This window comes from Natrix helvetica, assembly GCF_964273705.1.
Source record: "Natrix helvetica genome assembly, chromosome: 10".
Classification (NCBI taxonomy): domain Eukaryota; kingdom Metazoa; phylum Chordata; class Lepidosauria; order Squamata; family Natricidae; genus Natrix; species Natrix helvetica.
Window position 1 is genome coordinate 21,198,513 of NC_138561.1, and position 23,562 is coordinate 21,222,074.

The 23,562-nt window shown below is 48.8% G+C and overlaps 1 protein-coding gene across 1 annotated transcript; it reads right to left on the minus strand.

Moving 5' to 3' along the window:
* Positions 1–1,311: 1,311 nt before the first annotated feature.
* On the minus strand, positions 1,312–11,278 carry FOXF1 (forkhead box F1). Its single transcript, XM_081963491.1, has 2 exons — positions 9,547–11,278; positions 1,312–2,418 (listed from the first exon to the last, which is right to left on the minus strand). Exons 1-2 carry the CDS (start codon positions 10,616–10,618, stop codon positions 2,261–2,263), a joined length of 1,230 nt encoding a protein of 409 aa, XP_081819617.1. The 5' UTR covers positions 10,619–11,278; the 3' UTR covers positions 1,312–2,260.
* Positions 11,279–23,562: the final 12,284 nt, after the last annotated feature.

The following is a 23,562-nucleotide window of genomic DNA, read 5'->3' on the forward strand; positions in this document are numbered from 1 at the left end:
ATTGCATCCCGTTTTAAGACAGAGACAGAGGGATATTATGTCCCTGGAAATGAACTCAAGCAAAAGCAATCAGCCACTGAGAAAGGACATACAAATAATTATTCCATCATGCAAGATAATTCCACTCAGCAAAACTTCAGCTGCATTATCTACGGGAGGGTAGGGATTGCATGGTTTTCCCCCTTCCACCCAATTCCTTCCTGAAGTTATTCTATCCATCCTTTCACCTCAGCATTCATAAGTGAAACTCAACCTACTGTCACTCTGAATGAGGCAAAACAGATTCCAGATCTGCTTATTTCCACCTACCAGTAGGTAGAAGTTCCAGGTTTCATACCATTGCCCACTTTAAAATGTACAGAACATCTTATTTACCGGGGGGGGGGGGGGGGATGGACAAATTCAGGAAGGAAGCTTTGAATATGCCAACTCAGCTCACCAATAGAGTTTAACCTAATCCATGCACAAATAGCAACTTCATTCACCTAACTTCCTTTAACCTAATGAACAACTTGGTTTGTTTTCCATCTTACAATGGAGAAAAACACACTCACACCACATAGAGAGAGAGAGAGAGACAGAGACAGAGACACACAGAGAGAGAGACAGAGAGAGAGACAGAGAGAAGGAGAGGGACAGGGAGAGATACACAGAGAAGGATTAGACCGAATTCCTGTGAAAGAACTTGGATGGAGAAGGGACCTCTTTTTCACGAATGAAGGCAAATATACAAATATGTATGTCCCAGGATAATGTCCCAGAATAAAAAGGAATTATTTTCCTTTGACTTTTATTCTTAACATGCCATTATGCAGACTTCTACTTCACGCTGATTTATTTACAGTTTACACAACTTGTGTCCCAGGTGTACGAATACCACACATTTTAAAAATTTTTTGCATTCCATTAAAAAAAAGAATGTACACAAAAAATGGGGGGGGGGAGTCTAGACCCCTTCTGCCATAATTACATTTTTTATACAGTGCAGAATAAAATTTAAAATCAGTGTGTCCTCTAAGTTCTATTCTCAGGCAAAAATAAAATGAATGAGTTGATTCCCCCCCCCCAAAAAAAAACATCCTTCATTTCTATAAAACGCAGGGGTCATTGTGCCTTACGGCTGTTTGATATTTGAAACATTTGAAACATACATTCCCACTTGCAAGCACACAGTCTTTCTTCATCCATACAATTTTCACAGCAAATATTGCCGGCACATGAACCATTCCAATATTGCTGGATCAAGGCTACTGTTGGGGTTTATTAAAAAAAAAGAAGTTTGAATAAATAAGCATGTGAGCCTTGTTAGTCTTTTTATTCCCATTTTCAACCTTTATTTCTCAAAGTGCTTTTGTAATTTTGTACTTAATATTTAAAATAGGCTTTTTTGTATAGCCGGAAGGAAAGTGAGTTTCAGAACATCTAGGCCCTTGTACCAGGTGGTCCCAATCCTACTGTGTTTGGTGGTGGTCTGCTTGGGGGCTTGTCTGTCCGCGAGGCTCCTCTTTCAAAAACCTCACCAACCCTTCAGATAGAGAAAAAGCTGGAAAACGAGACATGGTTTTGGAAGAAAGCCTTAAAGGAATTATTGGGGGATTCATTTCTCCGTTGCTCTGAACGAGGGCTCAAAGACATCGTGAACGGAATATATTTTCTCCTTAGCGCCAAGACCAAAAAGTCAGAATAACAGGCCAACCTTTGCCAAATGAAGAAACTGCCCCCCCCTCAAAGTCTCGCCAGTTGCTGCCATGGGAACTGTTCTTCAAGCTGTTCTTTTCTTGTAGGGTGGGATCTTCTCTGTCCCCCCACATCTAAAATCCATCCTCATCCAGACTCATTAAAATGGAACATTACATGCTGGAGCAGGGAAGGGGCAGGGTACAGCTTTGGAAAGAGACTGGATTTAGACCCTGGAAGAAGGAATCCGAAAGTGGTTCTTGGACAGGGGTGTAGGTCTCGGGGCTGGGAGAATTTTTTTGGGGGGGGGTCCTCCCAAGACGAAAGAAGCAACGCTGGGCATTTGGGGGTCTGCCCCCCCAAAAGGCGCACGAAATGCGTCACCTTTGCCAAAAGGCAGAGTGTTCCTTCCATGGACATCTTGAATATTTATATACCTCATGAACAACTAACAGAAGAACTTCTGGGACGTCTTGTGGCTCCCAACGAAGCGCGTTACAGCAGGAAGTCCTACATGGTTTTCACATGGATCCCTCGGGATTCCCTCTCCTCCCCAAGGGAGTTGGACTCCCCAGCCTCATTGTCACATCACGCAAGGCTTGATGTCTTGATATGTGACTTGCTGGTGGTAGTAGGAGCCGCTGCCTCCTGAATGCATGGAAGACGAAGCCATGGCGTTGATGGAGAAGACGAATTCTTTCCGATCGCACATACTCGGGGACTGGGAATGGTACCGGATTCCTGGAAGCAAAGCAGAGAGAAAGTTGAAGGAGAGGAAGAGAGAAATGGCCTCACCCTGGAGGCTTCCTGGTTCAGCATGAAAATTACTGGATTAGAGGGTGATTTTTTTTTTAAAATTGTGTTTGCTTTGGACAAGGATGAAGACAATATTTTTTGTTGCAGCTGACAATAATAGGAAGGGATTAAATTTAAGTATGAATATTCCTGAGGTTGACCAGAGGGCTTCTTTTAAAGACACACCAACTTTAATGACTAACTCTATGGAAAGACAGACAGAAGGAGGGAAGGAAGGAAGGAAGGAAGGAAGGAGGAAGGAAGGAAGGAAGGAAAGAAAGAAAGAAAGAAAGAAAGAAAGAAAGAAAGAAAGAAAGAAAGAAAGAAAGAGCATTCAAATAGTGTGGGAGGGAGGGAGGGAAGATGGGTGGATGGATGGATAGATTGATGGATGGATAGATGGGAGGGAGGGAAGGGAATAAAAAGCAGCCAACAGTTTTAACCTGTGGCTAGACAAAATACAGATGGATAATATCATTGAGTGTATCCATTAAATTATAGTTACTCCTAATAAAAGTCTTTATCCAATTATTAATTTCAGTTGAATGCATCATCTGTATGATTTTCTGTCTATAATACATGGAGCCACAAACTACTATCCATATTTCAACCCAACGGCCATTGTTGATTAGTTAGTGATTGCAAACCCAACAAATTGGTTTAAGGCCTTTGAGTCAACCATGGTTAAGCCCGCTATGACAACGAGTGTGGGAATACAAGCCTATGGCTGCCAGAGGTTTCAAAGCCTCAAACTAATGCGTTTTTTAAAATGTGGAATGGCCAAATGTTCCCTCTCCTTGGACAGTAGAATTCAGTACCATATCACAAACTGCTCATAAACTCACAGCCCATTTGATAAAAAAAATCGAATCTATTTTTGTTCCCCACCAAAATGCAGGTGGGAAGCATGGGGGGGGGGGAATGAGTTTTGCAAGTCAGTTATGTGAAAAACTATATGACTGATTCATTAGGAATTTAAAAAAACAGAAGATAAACGAAGTAAATTAATTAATCAACTCTGGATCCCTGCAAGATTGTTATTTGTTTTATCTTCCCATGTCAACTGGCCCAACTTCTGTTCCTGGATGGAAAATTTTCTGTTCCAGCTGTTAAATCCAATTAGATTAAATTATTGCTCCCCCCCTCTCGTGTGTGTGTGTGTGTGTGTGTGTGTGTGTGTGTGTTTGGCTTAAGGAAATTCCCACTTGTTCAGAATAGGAATTTTGTCCAATTGCAAATTGCAGGATGGGATGGGACTGTCTGTTTCCTGACTGGCCGAGGAAGGAGAAAATTTGGAGGGGGGTGGGGTGGTAACTCGTGTGCCTCGCTTTAGCTTTCTTGACGAACTGGGGGGCTCGCTTCCCTCCAGCTCGCTGAAAAACAAGCCCTTGATTTCTTTAAAAAAATGTTTCTAATGACTACATGATTTCTGCGCCCTACGGAAGATCTACAATCGATGTAAAGAAAGCTTTTCCAAATCCTGGACCACAAACAGACCTTTTACGAAAAGCAGAGCTCGACCTTGAGCTCCTTGCTCGGAGACCTGCAACTTTTGCATGGTCGAGGCTGCAAAAATCAGCCTAAGCCATAAAATAATTTCTGGCACAGATAGTTACAGATCTGCAGCTGTTGACAGTTTTTGGAAATATTAAACCCAAGTAAGAAATCAAGCTGGAACATCAGTTTCCAAGCAACTCTTCCCACTAGGACATTTTCTAGACTGTTATGCATGTCCAAGGAGGAACCAGATATTAATTTATTAGGGTGTTTGTCCCACCCAATTTAGTGGGGCTTCCTTCTAAGCAGACAAAACTGCCCTGCTCCTTATTCCTCCTACACCTTAACCTTCCAAAAGAGCCAACTCCCTTCTCGTTTGAACTAAACAGCACTCCAAGGACTGTCCTGCCTGCCAAAAGAATCGAAGTCTGCGAACTAGAAACTTGACCAATTAAATTATTTTAAATAATATTTCGAGGTAGCACTTTGCAGGGTGTATTATAGGATTGAGCAAGTCCACAGCGAGATTCTGAGATAGAAGCAGAGCTTAAACTCGGTTTATTTATTTTCTTTTTAGAGATTTTTTGATAAGGTAAAACTGTGCCCAGTCACACACCACTGCCAAAATGCTTTTTTAAAAAGTAGTAATAGTAGTTTTTGCCTTCATTCCCATTTCTGTTTGGAAAAGAGTTTCTCTATTTTCTAAAAATCAGGATCCATCCAGTAGCACGTTTTCCAAAGTAGGAAATTATATTTGTTAGTCGGAAAAGGCGCTATCGAGTTTTTTTTCTGGAGGGTTTTTTAAAAACCAAACCAAAGTAAAAATATTACTTTGTAAATGAAAATGTTACATGCACCCGCATTTATTCTAGCTCCTCGACATTTTGAAGAGGTTCCTATGCCCAAACTGGATTTTTTATTAAAAAAAACCAAACTCCAGGTCCTTTCACACCTCTTTAAAACCTCCTGGCCAATACATTGCTAAAATGGCGGAGAGGTCGGGAAGCATTAAGAAATTGAAATGCTGGCGGTCAATTCCTCCAGAAAAATACATTAAAAAAAAGTTTCTCTCTTTTTCCCTTCTCAATTTTTTCCCCTTCAAGCAGTTCTGCTTGTTTGGTGTCCTTTGTTAATAGCCTGGACGAAATCTGAAGATTGGTGGGATTAACGGATCGCTCCACTTAAACCAAAGCAGAGACCAACCACACCTTCATTCTGACGGACAGATATGAGGGGGGGGGAATAGGGGGCTACCTGGAATAATTGCCCCTCAGTCATGCTGAGGCGTGATTTTAACTTCTTCCACCCCTCAGTAAAACTTCTCTCCCTTCCAACCGGGTTGGTTGGTTGGTCTCAGAAGCGTCGCAATTAAAACAAGGCTCACTACATAGCATAACAATGAACGGGTAAATAAAAAACAACAACCAAGATTAAGCTGTGTATTAATTAAATTAAACAGATCTTGCCCAGAAACTAGCAACATTAACTGCATTCCGCCGGGCTGCCACGAGATCCTCAAACTTGCACTGATGGGGACACAAAAGGGAGGAGACACATATGTGTTGTCTTGAGTGTCACCACAATCGCAAAGGCGTCAAATGTTGAATCTGTGCGCCATCCACTCATCCTTTCCAATGTAGAATTTCATAATTTCCCGATTCCTACTGGGTAAACCAGCCCGACGGAGTTGGAGATCCTCTCTTTGACGCCTGGTTTTGATTCCGCGCAAAGGACGCGCAGGCAACGAGCTGACTTCTCTGAATTAGAATTCTCTAATTGTTTTAAATCCGATTTAAGAAGCGGGGGAGGGGAAACCCTGTGCCTGCTAGGGGGGGTCCATCTTTGCGCACACGGACCACCCCGAGGCGGCCGTTGCGGGGCCTCGGTCGCAAAGCGGCCTCCTTTCAACTTTGCGAACCTTGCCCCGCACGGACCCTCCCTCAATTCCCCCACCCGCGTTCCCGCCGCGATTCTAAAAAGATTCGCAAAGCGGGGCTCGCGTGTTCCAGGCGGACGAGGGGAGTTCTGAAGGCTCCTTGTCTTCGGGTGAGGGTTTGGGTTCCCCCACCCACGAGGAATTGAAATGGGGTGGGGAATCAAAACCACGCGAGGCTCCACCGCTTTTCTTTAGGCCTCGCGGCTCCCCCCACCCACCCTTCCAAAGACTTGACAGTTTCGCGCTGAAGGCCTGGTCAGTTTCCAAGCGCCCTTCTCACCACTTCAACTGTATTGAGGTCTTACTTAGGTTATCTCTCCCCACCCAGAGATAAACCGAAAGCGAGGTGGGGTGGGAGGGAAGGAAAAACGTGGAAAAGAAGACATTTCACTTTCTTTCTTGAAAACCAGCACTCACCAATGTATGGACCCCGTGAAGTCCCTGGTGTCTCCCTCTGCTTAGAAATTGAGTGGATTCCCCCCCCCCCATCAGTAACGGTAGGACCCTTCCACCCACCCCCTCTTCATCTTCATATTTTTGGAAGTAGCCGAGTTTGCAGGAAGACAGGGAGTAATGAATCCTGATTCAATCGGAGTTTGAGGATGCTTCGGTTGGAAAGCGAGGAGAAAGTCACAACTCCCACCACCCACCCCAGTCCAACAAACAAAATTGTCAGGAGTGGGTGGGTGGAAGAAAGACGTTTCTATCTTACAAGGCAGACATCAAAAGGGCTCCAGATTTCTCAGCGGGGACCTATCTGAGGAGGGACCTTGTCAAAAAGGCGATGTCTGCAGCTGTTTTAAAAGGCGGTTCTAAAAACAGTTGGAAAGGACTTGATTTTTATTTTATTTTTGGGTCTCTGAATGCCACGCATTGAACGGCGCGCGTTTGTAAAAAGACCAGCTCGATTTCATGAGGAGGAAAATCAAATAAGCGGGTCGGGGGAAAAAATCATTTTAGCGATCAATTAATTGCAGGGGATATTTTTTGTAATTAACTTTGCAAGGAGGCTTTGTTATAAGGAATATTATTATTCTCGCGCTTAATGGCATTTTGCTCTGTAAACCAAGAAAAAGGCAGACGACAAAACTAACAGTTTTTGACGTTTTTGAAGCTTTTTAAAATAGGTGCCCAAAGCGAAATGGCCCGGCCATCAAAAGCTCTGGTGGCCAGCTGGAAAGGGCCTATTTCAGGTGCCTCGACTCTGCTCCAGCTGCATTCATAAGACACTGTTTAACCAGGGAAAAACTGAGCGTTCAGATGACACAATACATTTTGCTGACCTTAAAAATGTTGTTTCTTTTGTTTTGTTTGGGGAGCTTCCTGGGTTGTGTGAATCCAGAAAATAAGTTAATCCTCCAAGAAGGCTAAGAGTGTGTGGAAAATGCTACTTCACACACTCCGAGAAAAATGGGCTTTGTATGATGCACATAAAAAATATGATGCAGGATAGGGAAACGACCAAGAAAAAAAAATTTTTTTTAAAGGATTACACCTCCATTTTATTCCTATAGAGGTTATTCCTCCACCAATAATCTCATAGTAGATAAAACCAAATTAAAAAGACTAACTACCAATTTAAGGTGAAATCTGAAACTTAGTCAGGACTTCTTACTATCTGCGATGGGGATTTCTGCTACGCTGCTAATATCCGTTGTCTTTCCCGATAATTAAAATATGTTTCAATCCCATTTCTAAAGCCACTTGTTTCCACGTTTTAAAACTGTTCCTGTTTATTTGGCCACCAGAACAAGGAAATCGAAGTGAAAGAATGAATTCTCAATTATTACTCTCCATGGCCTTCATTTTGCATTATCTGGGATAATCACCATAATAATAAACATCTGGCTGACTGTGAGACCAATCATAATAATAATGCTGGACAGATGCATAAAAATGCCAGCCATAATTAAAATGTATAGAATAATAATAATAATAATAATAATAATAATAATAATAATAATAATAATAATAATAATAATAATAATAATAAGAACAACAACAACAACAACAACAACAGCAGCAGCAGCAGCAGCAGCTCTTAGGTTCTTCATTAGAACTTGAACTTTTAAATTTTTACCAGTCCCAGCCTGTGAATTGAACTGAAGATTAAATCTTTAATTATAACAATAGTAATATTAATACGAGTCTTTGGACCAATATCCAAAGGGCTGCCAAGATATATGGAAATTTTGAATTTATCAGACCTGAATATTCTGACTTCGAAAAAAAAAAAAACACCCCCCCCCCCCAAAAAAAAACACCCTATTAGGAATTGCCTATCTTCTCAGACATTAACTTTAGGTCCTTGATTAAAACTTCAACTGTTAAGTTATTACCAGTGAATCGAATTGAAGATTCAATCAAAATAAATAGGTGGATAAAAATGCCACCCATAAAGATAATAATGTTAGAGACTCGACAGATAGGTGGATAAATCCAGTCTAAACATCTGACTGATTGTGCGACCAACCCAAACAATCATTTCTGTCCAAATTACATTTGCATAAAATGTAGGCTGCAGCAAATATTAAAACCAAATGGAAGCGTGTCGGGATTTCAAGCTATCTTTCGTTCCACATCGCGACCCCTCAACCGCGGATTTTGCCGAGTTATCCTCCCGCGTCCACGGCTTCTAAGAAATATTGCAGCGAAACCCAGAATAATATCCACGCGTGGCGAGGCTCTGACATCACCCGCGGTAGGATTGCCAGGACGGAAAAAGAGACGGTTAAATTCTTTTCCCTCTTCGCCTCCCTCGATTTTAGCCCCTTAAATCGGAGGGAAGCGGGACAGTTCTAAGGCTAACGAATGGGGGGGGGGGCAAAAGGGACTCTTCAGCCTAGATATTTGAGCTTTGCTGCGGGGGGGTTCTCGTGTTTCGGGGCGCCTTTTGCATTTGTTTTCGGATTTATTCGGGGTGGGAGGCAGCGGTAATTGAGCAATTTGGGGAAAGCGGGAAAATCCTGGCTGCTGCAGGCAGGGAGCGAGAGCCCTTCCCTTCCTGGCGCCGCCGGGTTGATCCACACCTCGGCTGACTGGAGACCACCCCGCCGATCTCCCCTTCCCCCTGCGACCCTCTTTCTTCTCCCCTCCAGCTTCGTTTCTAAAGAGTCGCTTTTTCATTAGGGCCCTCCGAAACAAGGGGTCCTTGTAGGAACACACCCCACCCACCCACGCCATCCTCTCGCGGAGGTCTCTCACCTGCCTTTGTGTGTGGGGGGATAACCCTTCGCTCCCTTCCCCACGGGAAAGAGACTGCAATCTCTTTGGCCCACGGCGGGGGGAAAGGCAGGGGAAAGGGACCCGCGCCAGCAATAACGAGGTTTGTCCCGCGGCCAGCTATTCCCTACCAGAGGCACAACCCGGAATTGCTCGGAGCGGTTCTCGCCTTCTTAGCCTCCCCTCCCCAGGCCTGCCACTCCCTGCGCGACCAGCCGCGTCCCTTCTTCTCTCCTTTCCCCCCAGCTTCTCCAGCCGCCCATTCTCCGGATCCCCGACTCGCTTGGCCTTCACCTCCGCGGCGTAAGCCCTCGCCCTTCGGCCGCTTGCCTCCGACTTTCCCGGAGCCTTGAACCCGTTGCCCCCACCCCACCCCAAGCTCGGGCCCGCCCGTCTCCAGCCCGTCCCCGGATCCTTACCTTGGAGTTCGGCAGGGTTGTGGCTGTTCTGGTGCAGGTAGGGCTGTTCCAACGAGTGCGAAGAGAGGCCGGACGAGAGCGGGTTGGCCGCTGGGTTGCAAGGCGAGAGGGGCTGTTGTTTGATGTAGGAGGCGCCGCCGTTCAAGCCGGGGGCAGGCGAGGGCGCCCAAGCCGAGGGGCCCGTGCCGGAGTAAACCGAGTGCGGCTCCATCACCCCTCCGCCGGGCAGCAGCGGGGAAGCGGGCACCGAGCCGTCGTGGTGGCCGTAATCCCCTCCGGCCGAGGCGGCCCCGGCTCCGCTGCAACTGCTCATGTAGGCGTGGTGGCCGCCGTTGGAAGGCAAGTGGGGCACGGAGTGGCCGGCCAGACCCATGCCGTCCACGTTGACCATGCCCAGGGCGCCCCCGTCCAAAGGCAGGCTGCTGGGCGGGCAGGAGGGTCCCTGGAAGCCGTAGCTGTCGGGAAGGTGGTTGAAATTCAGGTTCATCATGCTGTACATGGGCTTCAGGGCCTGGCACTTCCTCCTGAAGCCGCGGGGTCGCCGTCGGAAGGAGCCTTCCTCGAACATGAACTCGCTGGCCGGGTCGATGGTCCAGTAGTGGCCCTTGCCCGGCCGCCCCAGCCCTTTGGGCAGCTTGATGAAGCACTCGTTGAGCGAGAGGTTGTGGCGCACCGAATTCTTCCAGCCCTGATAGGAGCCGCGGAAGAAGGGGAAGCGCGCCTGCAGGAACTGGTAGATCTCGCTCAGGGTCAGCCGCTTGGACGGCGAGCTCTGGATCGCCATGACGATCAGCGCGATGTAGGAGTAGGGCGGCTTCTCCGGGCGGCGGATGCCCGCGTTGCTCTTCTTGGTCTTGGGGCCGCCACCGCCGCCGCCGCCACCACCACCGCCGCTGCTGCTGGGCGTCGAGGAACTGGTGGATGAGGCGGCCTCCATGGCGGCGGCGGGTCCGAGCGGCGGCTGGGGCTTGTCGGAGGCTGCGGACATAGCAAGCGCCCTGGCCCCGGGCAACGGCGGCAGCGGCGGCGGCGGGCGAGAGGCAGGAGCGCGCAGCAGCAGCCCTGCGGTCATCGACGGCTACCGAGCGCCCCCTCCCCACCCTAAGGACAGGCTCCGGAGTGGGAAGGGAGGGGGACTGGCCTCCCCAGGGGCGGGGGCGCGCACCCGCCTTCCGCCGCCGAGGGCCTGCGATCCCGCGGGGCGGCTCTTGTTCTCCAAGCGCCGACTGCGTCGGGCGGCTACCTCGGAGGAACCCCGGAAAAGAAGGAGCAGTGACGCGAAGGCGCGCCCCTCTTGGCAAGGAAGGGTCCAACTCCCGCCCCCACCCCGGGATTTATTCCCGAGGATCCAAACTAGCAGCGGTTGCTGCTTTTCGGCACAGGGGTCTTTCTTTCTTTCTTTCTTTCTTTCTTTCTTTCTTTCTTTCTTTCTTTCTTTCTTTCTTTCTCTTTCTTTCTTTCTTTCCTTCCTTCTTCCTTCCTCCCTCCCTCCTCTGCCTCTTCCTTTTAATTTACAATCTCCTTCCTCTTCTTCCTCCTCCTCCTCCTCGCCCTTCCCCCCTCCGGATTCCTAGGCTCCGCGGAGGATCCGGCCTTCTCTTCTTCCCTCCCCCCACCACCCCGCTTTCCCCGCGCTTCCTCCTCCTTCCAGTCCCCCGGGTCTCTGCCAGTCCGGGAACTGCCGCCGCCGCCGCTGCTGCTCTGCGTGTTGAATCGCCGGTCTGCCCCCAGCCGAAACGGCTGCCTTTCACTTTATCGCGAGTCAGCGGGCGCCTGGCGGCTCTTGACAGCGCGACGTAAGAGGCAGAGGGAGCAGGCCCCGCCCCCGCGCCCCTTGCCCCTGCTCCCCCCCGCCGCCGCCGCTCAACTCAACATTGGTGAGCGCGGAAAGCCGCTCCTCCTCTGCTCCAACCCGGAGCTGTTCTGAAGCGGTTCGCCCTTCCCTCCCGCTCCCTCCCCTCCCACATCCCCACCGTCCACTTTGGCCTGTTAGAAAAGAAGGACTTCGCCGCTGCCGTCCCGGGAAGGAAGGCAGGCCTTCACACAACAACCTGGAACGCGTGTTCGCCCTCGGAAGAAGCTCGCTCGGCCTCCGCTCTTTCGGGGAGACCGCGAGAAGCCAAAGGGAGACCCCAATTTTCTCCCCGGGGAAAATAGGGAGAACATTTGTCCTCCTACAACTGCTACCTTTCCCCCCGCCCATCTAAGGGAATGTTGTAGAGTTACAACTCACTGTGAGTTGTATTGTTTGTGTGTGTGTGTGCGCGCGCGCACGAAGGGAGGCTCAGCCAATCTCATTGTACACATGTTGTACTCTGACATTAAAGGTTTGAATTGAATTGAACTGATTCTAGGCCTCGGTTGGGCGGCCCCCTCCCTCGAAAGCTTGTGGCGGGGGGGGGGGTAGCGGGGGAAGGCGCTTCTCCAACCAGCGGAGACCTTTCCGGATTTACTGCAGTAAATAATACAGTCTTTGGGTTAGTATGGAGCCGGCTTAAGATGTTAGTGAATCTCCACTCAACATCTAGCAGACCCTTCCCTCCTCTGCCCCCACCCCCTCCTCCGTCCATTTTCTTCAAGATTTCTCCTTTTGGGAGGGGGAGGGGGAGGGGGAAGAAGATACGCCCACGTAAAATACTGTTACCTTGTAGGTCTGTTTTTTTTAAATGCCACCCATTCTCCGGTCAGATGTGACGTTTGCGGTATTTATTTGTAGCCGAAAAGTTGATTCTTACGATGGGTTGGACTACCGCACCCCTCAGATACTTCACCCCACCCCCACCTCGGGGAAAGCACTCCCGCATGGCTCCCCCCCCCAAATCCGCAACCATTGCAAACGTGTATTTGTGCATTGGTGACATTCACCTCCTAGATGCATGAAATTGGGGGGGGGGGACCCCACGTTTTAGAGACGTTGATTCGGGGGATCCCCAAATGAATCAGCCCCTCAGGGGAAAAAAGAAAAAAACAAATTAGCCCACAATGGTAATTACACAATATTGTTTACGAAAAGGGAGAAAACGATATAATTGATGATCTTAAGACTCTCTCTCTGTCTCCCTCTCTCCCTCCCTCTCTCTTTATCTCTCTTTCTGCCTCCCTTTCTTTCTCTCTTTCTTTATAAAACTAAACTCACCCTTGATTTTATATATATATATATATATATATATATATATATATATATATATATATATATATATATATATATATATATATATATATATATATATATATATATATATATATATATATATATATATATATATATATATATATATATATATATATATATATATATATATATATATATATATATATATATATATATATATATATATATATATATATATATATATATATATAATCTCAAGGGTGAGTTTAGCTCACCCACCCACCCAAAAAAATGAAAGGAAAGAAGGAAGGAAGGAAGGAAGGAAGGAAGGAAGGAAGAAAGAAAGAAAGAAAGAAAGAAAGAAAGAAAGAAAGAAAGCCGGCTGTGATGCCTTCGCGAGATACAGACAGACAAGAAGGATGTTTATACAACGCAACGTAAACACATCCCCGAGCCTTCTTCAATAGAAGTCCAGAGGCTTCTCCCCTTCCCTCCCTCCCCCCCCCCGCTCGGGGCTCCGAATGGCCCACACAGTTGAAATTGCTGTTTGTTGGGGCTTTCTCCCTTTCTCTCTCCCCCCTCCTCTCTCTCCCCCTTCAGTTTAAACATTTTCTTCTGGGGGAAAAAAAAAGAAGTATCGAAGCGTTGGTATTATTGGATTCTCTCGAGCAACGGGTGTCACACACGCGCGCGCGCGCGGGGCCGTGTTTGTTCAGCGCGTCCACGCAAACAACCCCTGAATAAAGCGGGTGGGAGAGCCCAAAACCAGGATTTTCCTGGTTTCCTTCATCCTCCTCCCTCATTTAAAATTTTTTAATGAACACCCTCCCCCCCCGGAAATCCTTTTCATCTACTCTCCGGGCTCCAAGCCATTCAACAAGGTAAGCCACTTACCGATTTTCCCATCCTCTTTGCTAGCGCGCCTGGTAAATTTGGCACCATTAAGTTGTTAAGGGGGGCGGCGGAGGGCAGAGGTGGGGAGCTTTAGCTTCAGCACCTAATGGTTGGGGGGGGGCGGTGGAAGGAGAAAGATCAACAAGTCTGCCCCCCTCCCTTCCCCCCCTCCTGTTTCTTTATAGTTTAAATGCTGAAGGCCTGGTGTGTATAAACTGAACAGCCCGCCGCCACCAAAGGCGACCCCAAAAAAGACCAAAAAGGGAATTTTTTTCTCTCCCTTTAGGGAGGGGGAGAGGACGGGGGTGAGGGAAGACATGCTTTTCCTAAGGCCTTTCACTAAAAGGAAACTTTGATTTTCGGGCCGGTTTTGGGATCCCCGCTGCGAACGAGGCATCGCCCGTCTGCGGGGCGCCTCGCACGTCTGTGAGATCACCCAGAGCTATTTCACTTCACAAACCGACTTATCTGCCCCCCCCCTCCCATAACAGTCTTTCTTGTCTCCATGATAAAAAAAGAGCGGGGGGAGGCGACAGAGAGATTTCTTCACACACACACACCCCATCAAATTTCTCAATCGCAGCAGAAACAGGCCTTCCCTTCGGATCCTCGCCGGCAGGCCGAGGAAGGGACCCGCGGAGCGAAAAAAAAGGGGGCTAGTTCTCTAGTCGTTTTGCAACCCAGAGACGGGGGGAGCAACCGAAAGGCTCCGCTTGCGGGGCTGTCCTCGCACAAGACTCGCTGTGAAGAGTATTGGGGGGGGGGGAAATGCCGGGGAGGGGCGAGACATATTGCCAGCTTGCGCCTTCCTGTCAGGGACGTTTTTGGTGTGGGGAGGGTCTAAAGGGGAGTGGGAGGTGGGGAGTTTTTCTGCTCAGGTTCTCAGGCCGAGGTCTGGTTTAAGGCCGTGACTTGATGCCAACTGCGGGGGGGGGGATGCGCGCGCGCTTGTGTTTGTGTGTTTGTGCCTGGGGGTCGAGGCACTCAGGCGTACAGGTTTCCCCCGGCTGGGAAACTGCAACTTCAAGTCTTGCTTTACTCGTCCCGCGTTCTTCACCGCAAAATTTTCTCTGCCGGGGCTTAGAACAGACACGGGCGCCTGTTCTGCAACCGGCTGGAGAAGAAAAAAAAACTTCTCCAGAGGCCCCGCGAAGGAAGCCCGGTTCGCGGGGAGGTGGGAGGAAGAGAGGGTGGGGGTTAAAGCAAGGGAAAGGTCGTGTGAAACCGCCTTCCTTTGCGTGTAGAGAGAGGGCTGGCCTCCCCAAACCTCCTACGCGACAGCCGGGGGGGCCTGCATCCCCACGCGACTGCACGCCGTTCGGGGCGGAGGCCTCTCTTCCTTTCCCTGCAAAACGCCAAGCAGTGGATGATGGGTCGCTAAGCTGCCTCCCCCACGAGTTTCGGAGCGGCAGGACTTCTCCCGACCCGAGCAGGTGGGGTTGTTTGCAAGCCTCTCTTGGGTGTCAGAACGCAGCAGTGCTCGGCAGAATCTAGCCCGAATCTTCCCCCCTCCACCATCACTGACACCGTTTCCCCCTTCTTTCGCTTGGCTCGCCTTCGCTTTCCTCCTGCAGCAAGTTCGCGAAACATAGCAGCAAGCGGGTCCAAGCTACCGCCCCACCCCCACCCCGCTGTTCTCTTTTCCCTCTTCGGTTGCCAGGGGCTAAAAAGCAGCTCCGGTGAGCCAGCTTCTTCCCTTTGAAAGAGGTCGGAGCGTTTTCGGCGCAGGGAAAAGGTATCTCAGCTCCTCGGGGCCTCCTTGGGCGGGTCCTGGGAATTGGAGGCCGCTGCGTCCTGGCTGACCTTCCTCTTCCTCTCCTTCACTCTCCAAATTTCAGCGCCCCGCTCGGGGATCTCTCAGCAGAAGACCTCCGAGGAGTAGCGCCGTGGGTTTGGGGTATATAAGGTTGGTTTTAGCCAGGAAGGAAAGTTTTCTTCGGGGTAGTAGGCCCTTGCAAGTAAATTTTCCCCTATTCGCCCGACAAAGTGATTCGGCTTCCCAGGGAGGATCGGGCAAAATCCAGGCAGGCACGGGGGTTAGACATGATCTCAGCTGGATAAAGTTGAATAGAATGGAGTCACTAAAGTCTGTGTTGGGCATTGGCCCCCTCTCTAATATTCCCTTTCCTTTGGAGATCAGGCCTGGTTTGTGAGTAGGCCCATCTCTCTCTCTCTCTCTCTCTCTCTCTCTCTCTCTCTCTCTCTCTCTCTCTCTCTCTCTCTCTCTCTCTCTCTCTCTCTCTCTCTTCCCCCCTATCCCTCCTCTCTTTCCCTCTCTCGCTTTCCCCTCTCTTTCCCCCCCACTCTCTTCTCTTCCCCCCCCTCTCTCCTCTCCCTCTCTCCTCTCTCTTTCCCTTCCCCTCTCTCTCTTCTCTCCCCCCCTCTTCTCTATCTCCCTCTCTCCCAAGGACTTTCTCCCAAGGAAAGCTTAAGGTGCATCCCCGGATCCTGTTTTGGGATGCCAAGTGGGTGGGAGTGGGGTGGGTACGTGAGATTTTAAAAAGTGCAATAAAATCCCCCTTCTCTGGTCTTCCTTCTTTATTTAATGCTAAAGGTATTGCTTTCGCTGCAAAGAAAGGAACGCAAAACAACCTGTGGCCTTTACCAACAGCCTTCTTGCCTTCCTTGTTTTTAGTCCATTGACGTCGGGCGTCTAACACAGATGATAGATAGATAGATAGAGATAGAGATAGAGAGAGAGAGAGAGAGAGAGAGAGATAAATAGATAGATGATTGATAGATAGATAGATAGATAGATAGATAGATAGATAGATAGATAGATAGATAGACAGACAGACAGACAGACAGACAGACAGACAGACAGACAGACAGACTCTTTTAAAGCCGCAATTTTTCTAGGCTGGGTCTCCCAAAATCGAACTACATTCAGACAACCTCTTTTAAGGGAAGGGGAAAGAGAGGAGGCACAAGCTGTTGTGTCCCCCCCCCCTATTTTGACAGGGTGTCAGGCGCTGTACAGGGATATGGGAAGCGGGTTGCCTGATCCTAAGAGGAGACTCATTGGAGGGAGCGGTTGGGCACTCCAGATTGCAAGAAAAAAGGCGCAATTTCAATATATCTTTTTCCTCCCTTGTCGGAAAACCGAGCGCTCTTCCTGGCAGTTCCTTACCGAGACTTTAAAACCTTGCCGTTTTAAAGACCTCTCCTAAAGGAGGAAACCCCGCCGGGTTTATTGGGAATGGTGGAGCAAAGTGGGCCATCCAGTTCTTTATTGGGAAGGGAGAGAACAAGGTGGCCAGAATTACCCCGGTCGTTATTCTCCCCAGTTCTCCGAAATTCACGTTTCCCTTGATTTTTCCAGAAGCCCCTTGGGAGAAGAGTAAGGAATTTTGCGTGTGTGTGTGTGTGTGTGTGTGTGTGTGTGTGTGTGTGTTATACATGGATGCAAAGCCTCCGTAGCACCTGAGTGTTTGTTTTCCTGTGGAGTCTCTCTCTTTTTTCTCTTTTCCTCTTTCTTTCTTCTCTTTCCTTTTCCCTCCCTTCTTCTCTCTCCCTCTTTCCCTTCTCTCACTCCTTCTCCCTCCCCCTCTTTCTCCCTCCCTCCCCCTCTCTCTTCTTTCTCTATCTCCCCCTAATTCCTTTCCTCTTTCTCCCCCTCTTTCTCTTCTCTCTCTCCTTCTCCTTCTCCTTCTCCTTCCTTTCCTTCCCTCCCTCTCTTCTTTCCCCCCCCCTCCCTCCCTCCCTCTTTCTCTTTCTTTCTCATCCAAATTGTTTGCACAACGAGCCATCTCGGGGAGAGAGGCGGAAAAAAAGGCGCGTATGATCGCGTTGCACGCCGCCTATTTCGTTCGTTCTTTTTCAATCCGCGCGCGCCCTGCCGCTCTGAAAGGAAACCAGCGGGACACCTATTCGCCCGTCAAATGTTTGCAACGTCTCCCGGTCACATTTTGGCTTCGAAAGAGTCGGAACGCCGTTGCCGTATTTCTTTTTCTCCTCTCTCCTCCCGCGTCCCTTTCCCCCTGCGGGTATTTTTACTGGCTAATTGCTTAAGCGAAAGAGTCTTGGCCGGAGAGAGCGGGGTGGGGCCAGAGGGTAATTCGAAGCTGGAAATGTATCTGGCTACTATGGTCGAAAAAAGAAGCAGACTTCGCAGGCGGAGGAGGAAGGCCTGGGTTGTCGGGAGCGGGGGGGGGGGGTCTTCTCTCTGGAAAGGGTCTTGTTTATCAAAGGTCAGACCACCCACGGGGAGGACGGAGTCGGACGCGCGTCGGCGCTCACCCCAGCCTTTGGCCCTGGTTTTCATTAACACTAAGGAGCCAGGCAGGGAAAGAGAGGACCGGCCTCCTATGCGGCTCTTCCCCTGCCTCGTGTACATACACACACACACACACACACACACACACGGAGGGAGGGAGGGAGAGGAGAGAGAGGGGGGAGAGAAAGAGAGAGGGGAGAAAGAGAGAGAGAGAGGGGGAGGGAGGGAGGGTGGAAGAGAGAAATCCTCCGCCTTTATTCAAGCCAAAGGCGAAAGGAGTGACAAAACCAGGTTGGCTGGTTGTCGCGTGTGTATCCCAACCCCTAGGTGTTGACAAGAGGTTGTGAGGGAGCGAGCTGTGCCGGAGGTAGCGGGTTAGGCGGGGAGGTAAGGGGGGGGGGCAAATTTTCGGCAGGGCTCCTTACGGGCGATTTCCTATTATTAGTAGCAACGTCATCCGTATCATTTGCACACCCTTTGCCAGATCTCGTTGAAGTCTCTCCGTCCCTCCCAAAGGTGTGTTTGTCAAGAGGCAACTTTTTGCTTCTTTCTTTCTTGAAGACGTTTGACTTCTCATCCAAGAAGCTTCTTCTTCAGAACAGAAGAACCTTCTTGGGTGAGAAGTGAAACGTCTTCAAGGAGCGGGGGGGGGGGGGAATCATCTTTGCGACAACCATGACCTGGATGGCTGAGAAATTCCATACACAAGATTCTCCCATCCTTCCCAAGAATTATAATTTGCGTTCTGTTAAAAAAAGCAAACCCCAAATCATCCAGCAATCTTTAGTTCGCTCTTACTTTAAAAACAAAACAAAACACCGTTGTATTGAGATCTCGTCCATTCCTGTGTCCACAAGTACTTTTTTCCCAGATTTATTTACTTCCTTATTTGTTTATTTATTGAGATGGCACCAAGTGCGCCAACCACGATATTGGCATCTGGGCAAGTGTCAAGTTTTCTTTTCGACTCCCTCCTCTTCCTCTTTTATCGTTGTTAGGTTGGTTGTGTTGTTCACCCAGCCTGCCAGATGTTTAGACTGGATTTGGCCTTTCTCTCCACCTATCGGATTATTTATTTATTTATTTACTTACTTACTTATTACTTATTTCCTCATTTATGTATCTATTTATTTATTTATTTCTGCGGAGACGATGTTCGCCCCTTTTCTAGTGATCCCTTTTGGCTTTTCAAAGCAACCAGCCGCCCTTGTAAATCCATCCAGACAAAGGAGTTAATCCGAATCAATAGCACTGCTTGACTCAATCTAAAATCTTCGTGAAGCTAAACCGGAGACAAATATCGCAACAAGCTTTCCTGCAACCGAGTCAAATCAATTCGCTTTCCCCCTCACTTTCCAGGACAGTTTTTTTAATCCCCACTTCTCAATTTATCTTCTTTTTCAGATTTCCTGGAAATCTTCAAACTAGCCACACACCAGCACGCTCACCTTTTCCAAGGCTGGCTAAGTGGTTGCTCCTCATCTGTTCTCTTTAGGGTGAGGGTGGTGTGTAGGCACACACACGTTCGTTCGTGTACATCCCTCTGGCTGATGATTTTTAAAACGGATTCAGTTTTATTATTAAAACTGATTTTAGCCCTGGACGCATGGCTTGGGAAGCACGGAGGGGGTTGTTGCAGAAGGAACAATTTATTTTGAAAACCCTTAGGAAAAGATGTTGGAGGGCTTTAAGCGTCCAGGCTGGAGAGGTTTGAACAGGAGGGTTGAAAGGGACCTTGGAGGTCCTCAAGTCCAACCCCCTGTTCAAGGAGGATACCTTTTCTTTTAGAATAACAGAGTTGGAAGGGACCTTGGATGTCTTCTAATCTGACTCTCTGCTTATGGTATTTTCATGAAATACCATTTCATGAAAAATGGTTGTCCAATCTCTTCTTTAAAACTTCCAATATTGGAGCATTCATAACTTCTGGAGTTAAATTGTTCCATTTATTAATTCTCCTAACTGTCGGGAAAGTTCTCCTTCATTCTAGGTTGCTTCTCTCCTTGATTAATGTCCACGTTGCTTTTTTCCCCTGTCTTCAGGTGCTTTGGAGAATAGCTTGACTCCCTCTTCTTTGTGGCAACACCTGAGATATTGGAAGGCTGCTATCATGTCACCCCTGGTCCTACTCTTCATTAAATTAGACATAACCAATTCCAGGTCTGCCCACCCCCACCCCCACTCCCTTCTCATTTCTGAAATTGCTGCTAAAAATCAGCACTCTGTTAGCCAAACCTTTGATGACCAATGGCTAAAAGTTGTGTCCCATTCTTCATCTTTTACTCCTTCCGAGAAAAAACCCTTTGCCAGTTTTGAGGATCAATCCCACCCACCCCCCCACCCCCGGGCAATTCTCTAGAATTTGAGTTGACACCAAGTAGACACCAATAATGCTGCAGAACCTTACTCTGAATAACACAGCTCGTTTCAGGAAGCAGCTCGTTTCAGGAAGCTGTTGGTCGTGTTGGCTGGGGAGAATAGGAAGTGCGATCCAGTTTGTCCGTGGGTGGGCGTGCATTAGGGGTTATCAAGTCCTGATACTCTCTGAGCTTGGTTGTTGACTGTTGGCTGTTGACAACTAAGCTAAATTCTGAGCGACAAAGATTCTCTTCTCTGGCTATCAAGTCCGGTTGGTGTTCTGGTGGACCCATGGTCAACGCATGGTCAATACTTCAATGGTCATATACTAAGGTGGAGTTCATCCAAAGATGTTCCTGTTATGATCCCTGTCATCTAATTTATATGTTGCTACTGCTTTCCATGTGTCTCATCCGCCATCCACTCACATCATTTGCCCATTTGGTCAATCTATGCATATCAAGGACCTGGTCAGCCTCGATTTATCTAGGACTGACAGTCTGGAGGTCTTCAATCTTTGCTTTTAAGAACTCAAGAACTTAAGATCTGAAACCATCATCCAAAGATACCTCTCTTCTTATTTTTCACATTCATGGTTTTGAGGAAAACAATATTTTTTTTTAGTTTTCAAGAAAAAACAAACAAACCCAGAAGTAAATCCGGTTGCCTTTTAGAAAAGCATCCTTGGGACAACCATGACCTGGGAGATTGAGAATCTCCATCCATAGACATCGTTGTTTTATTTTTATTTTTTTTCTGATCTTCACCTGTCATAATCTCAGCCTTCTCAATCTTGGGTCAGTCTTGTCCGCTGCTTTTCTGCCAGGAATCTGTGGCTGTTGGATTGTCGGAGATAAAGTGACCCACCTTAAAAACTGGACTTTAAATCTGTCTTTTGAGTCAGCCTTATGTGCCTTTGAAGTTTTTTTTTTTAAGTCCACTCATTTTTGAATTTTGTATGACAGCCGCCGCCTCCCACAGGCGTTGCTGTGATGGAATCCAACTTTTTATCTGGATAAATTCATACGCAACAAACCTCTACACTGAAACACACCAATTTCATGCCCACGTAATTACATATGGATACACGTGGATGTGAAAGTAAAAAGGGGAGGGAAGTAGGAGTGAAGCTAAAAGCCCAGTTAATGAAAAAAGTAGAGTTGGTTAACCACTGGCTAATCAGTTCTTATTTTTGTTTGATTTAGGGCACCTCATCCTGATGCTTCAGGATAGCACGCATCAGTTCTTCCTAACTTTATACCCACGAGAGGCGTGGGAACTACGATTCCCAGAATCCCTTGCTGGCACAGTTCTTGAAGTAAGCTGAAGTCAACCTTCAGACCGTTCCAAGAACTGATAGCTGGTGCAAACGCGAAAGTATTTTGCAGATAGATTGATTAGAAATGCGATCGCTGGATGGCAGCCAAGCCCAGCGACCAGGTTCAGGCAGAGAAATGGGGTTTCCCCGGGGTGTGTGTGTCAGGAAGCCAGCATTATCTGGGGTTTACACAAACACAGAACATCAACTGAAGTGGTCTTTCCACCGTATCCATCCCCTTCCGCATCTGGTGAATTCCTGCGTGCAGGTCGAGCGGAGGCCTGACCTGACAATTGGGCTGGGCTGGGGAATCTCCAGATCCCCGCGGAGAGGAGTGGGTCCGCGGAGGACTGATCCAACCCCGGAATGGGTTCTGGGGAATCAGGGATGTTTTAGAGCCCTGGGTTTGAAGAGAAGATCCGGGAAGGCCTCGAAAAGCACCACACACTTACAACACCTCCTCACCCCCCAAATCCGGGGTAAACTCTTCTCTTTTCTGGCTAAACCGGGGTCCCAGCTCCTGCGGGGCCCTTTGCCAACTCTTCTTTCTCCAGCCCATTCGAGGAACCCTGTAAGGACCCACCAGAGTCCTAGGTAACCGCGGGGACGGGATCCAAATGAGATCACTCAAGGGGTAACTTAAAATCTATCCTCCCAAATTGGTCTTCGACCGTGCGTCCAAAGTGGACAATCCCTTCACGCTTTTCAGACGGGACAAAAATTGGATTGATAAAATGGCTTTGTTTTCCCCTTCCTCAATCGATTGGGTTGTTCGAAAAAGATTCGGAACCGTCCCGTGGATCCAGCCCCCTCCCCCTCTGTGTGTGTGTGTGTGTGTGTGTGTGTGTGTTAGAACCAAGGGCGCGAGAGCATTTCATTTACTTGCTTATTTGTACTCCGAATTAAGGGATTATTACAGGGTGGTAAAAAGGGAGAGGGGTTTTTTTTAAAAACCCTTGCTTATTTATTTATCCTATTTAAGAACCGTTCATCCCCCCTCGCAGAAGGAGTGGGGGTACAATAAAATATGAGAAGCATCAAAACCAGCAGATAATAACATTTGAAAAAAGGCCAGGCATGTTTTTTTTTAAATCAATGGGAAAGGCGGCGGAAAGGCTGGGGAGGGGGGATTCTTTCGCCCATCTCAAACCCGCTCCTCCGAAAGCAAATCTCTCCTCCGACGATCACCCCCTTCCCCCCTCCCCCGCACACACGCGGGCAGGTAGTTCTACCCCTGATTAAGGGGTTATCAGAGCCGGAATGCTTCGCGGGTGGTTGGCTGAATCCCAAACCTCTGTTTCATCCCAGGGAAAGTGGGGGGGGGGGAGGCTGCGAGAGCGGCGGAGGGTGGAGGGCGAGAGCGCGAAGGCAAGGGGGTTCTCTGGGCCCGTCTCTCCCCCAGTTTCCCCCCTCCCTCTCCGCGCGCGCGCGCGCGCGCGCGTGTGTGTGTGTGTGTGTGTGGGCTGGCCGGCTTTATCTCCTTCCAGCTCCCGGGGCTTACATTGGAATCTGGCTTGGGGGGGGGGGAGAGAATGGGAGAGGGCGTCTTTGTGCCAGAGGTCTTTCCAAGCAGCCCTCCACCCAGCCAGCGGGCCAAAGATCACGGAAGCCTTTGGGGGAGGGGGCAACGGTTGCATTAAACCTGGAGCCAATCCTGACGGTCCCTCACGCACCATTCCCCCCCCCCCGAGTTTTCCCAGGTCTGGAAGAGGCCTGCCGCTGCCCACCCGGCCTGCTGGGAGATCTTTCGGCGACGGGGGGGATGCATATTTGGAGGGGGTGCAAATCGGCCTGGATGGTCGCAGCATTCCTGGGAAGCAAAGTCGTTGCGTTCTATAGGGGGACTTTTAAGGGGGCCGGGGGAGGCTTGGCTGAGCTGAGGCTGAATTTGGGGCCCGGGACGAGATAACCGACTCTCCGGGGGAGTGGGAGGGGGACACATATTCAGACGGGCTTCCCTGAATTGCTAGGGGATCGGTTTTCCTGCAACCGGCCCTATTCCTGCTTCTTCCCTGCCCGGTCCCCCAATTTCTCCAGTCTGGGCTGGGAAGGAAGCTCAGGACCGGGTGTCCGGCGCTGTCCAGGCAAACGAAGCAGCCACTGTAACACTCGCGGGTG

What these genes read in the sequence shown, in the direction of transcription:
- FOXF1 (XM_081963491.1), bottom strand. Translation starts at nt 10,618, where the DNA reads ATGACCGCAGGGCTGCTGCTGCGCGCTCCTGCCTCTCGCCCGCCGCCG. An exon ending in CAACCCTGCCGAACTCCAAG is followed by an intron (nt 2,419 to 9,546) that starts GTAAGGATCCGG and finishes CTTTGCTTCCAG; the next exon opens with GAATCCGGTACCATTCCCAG.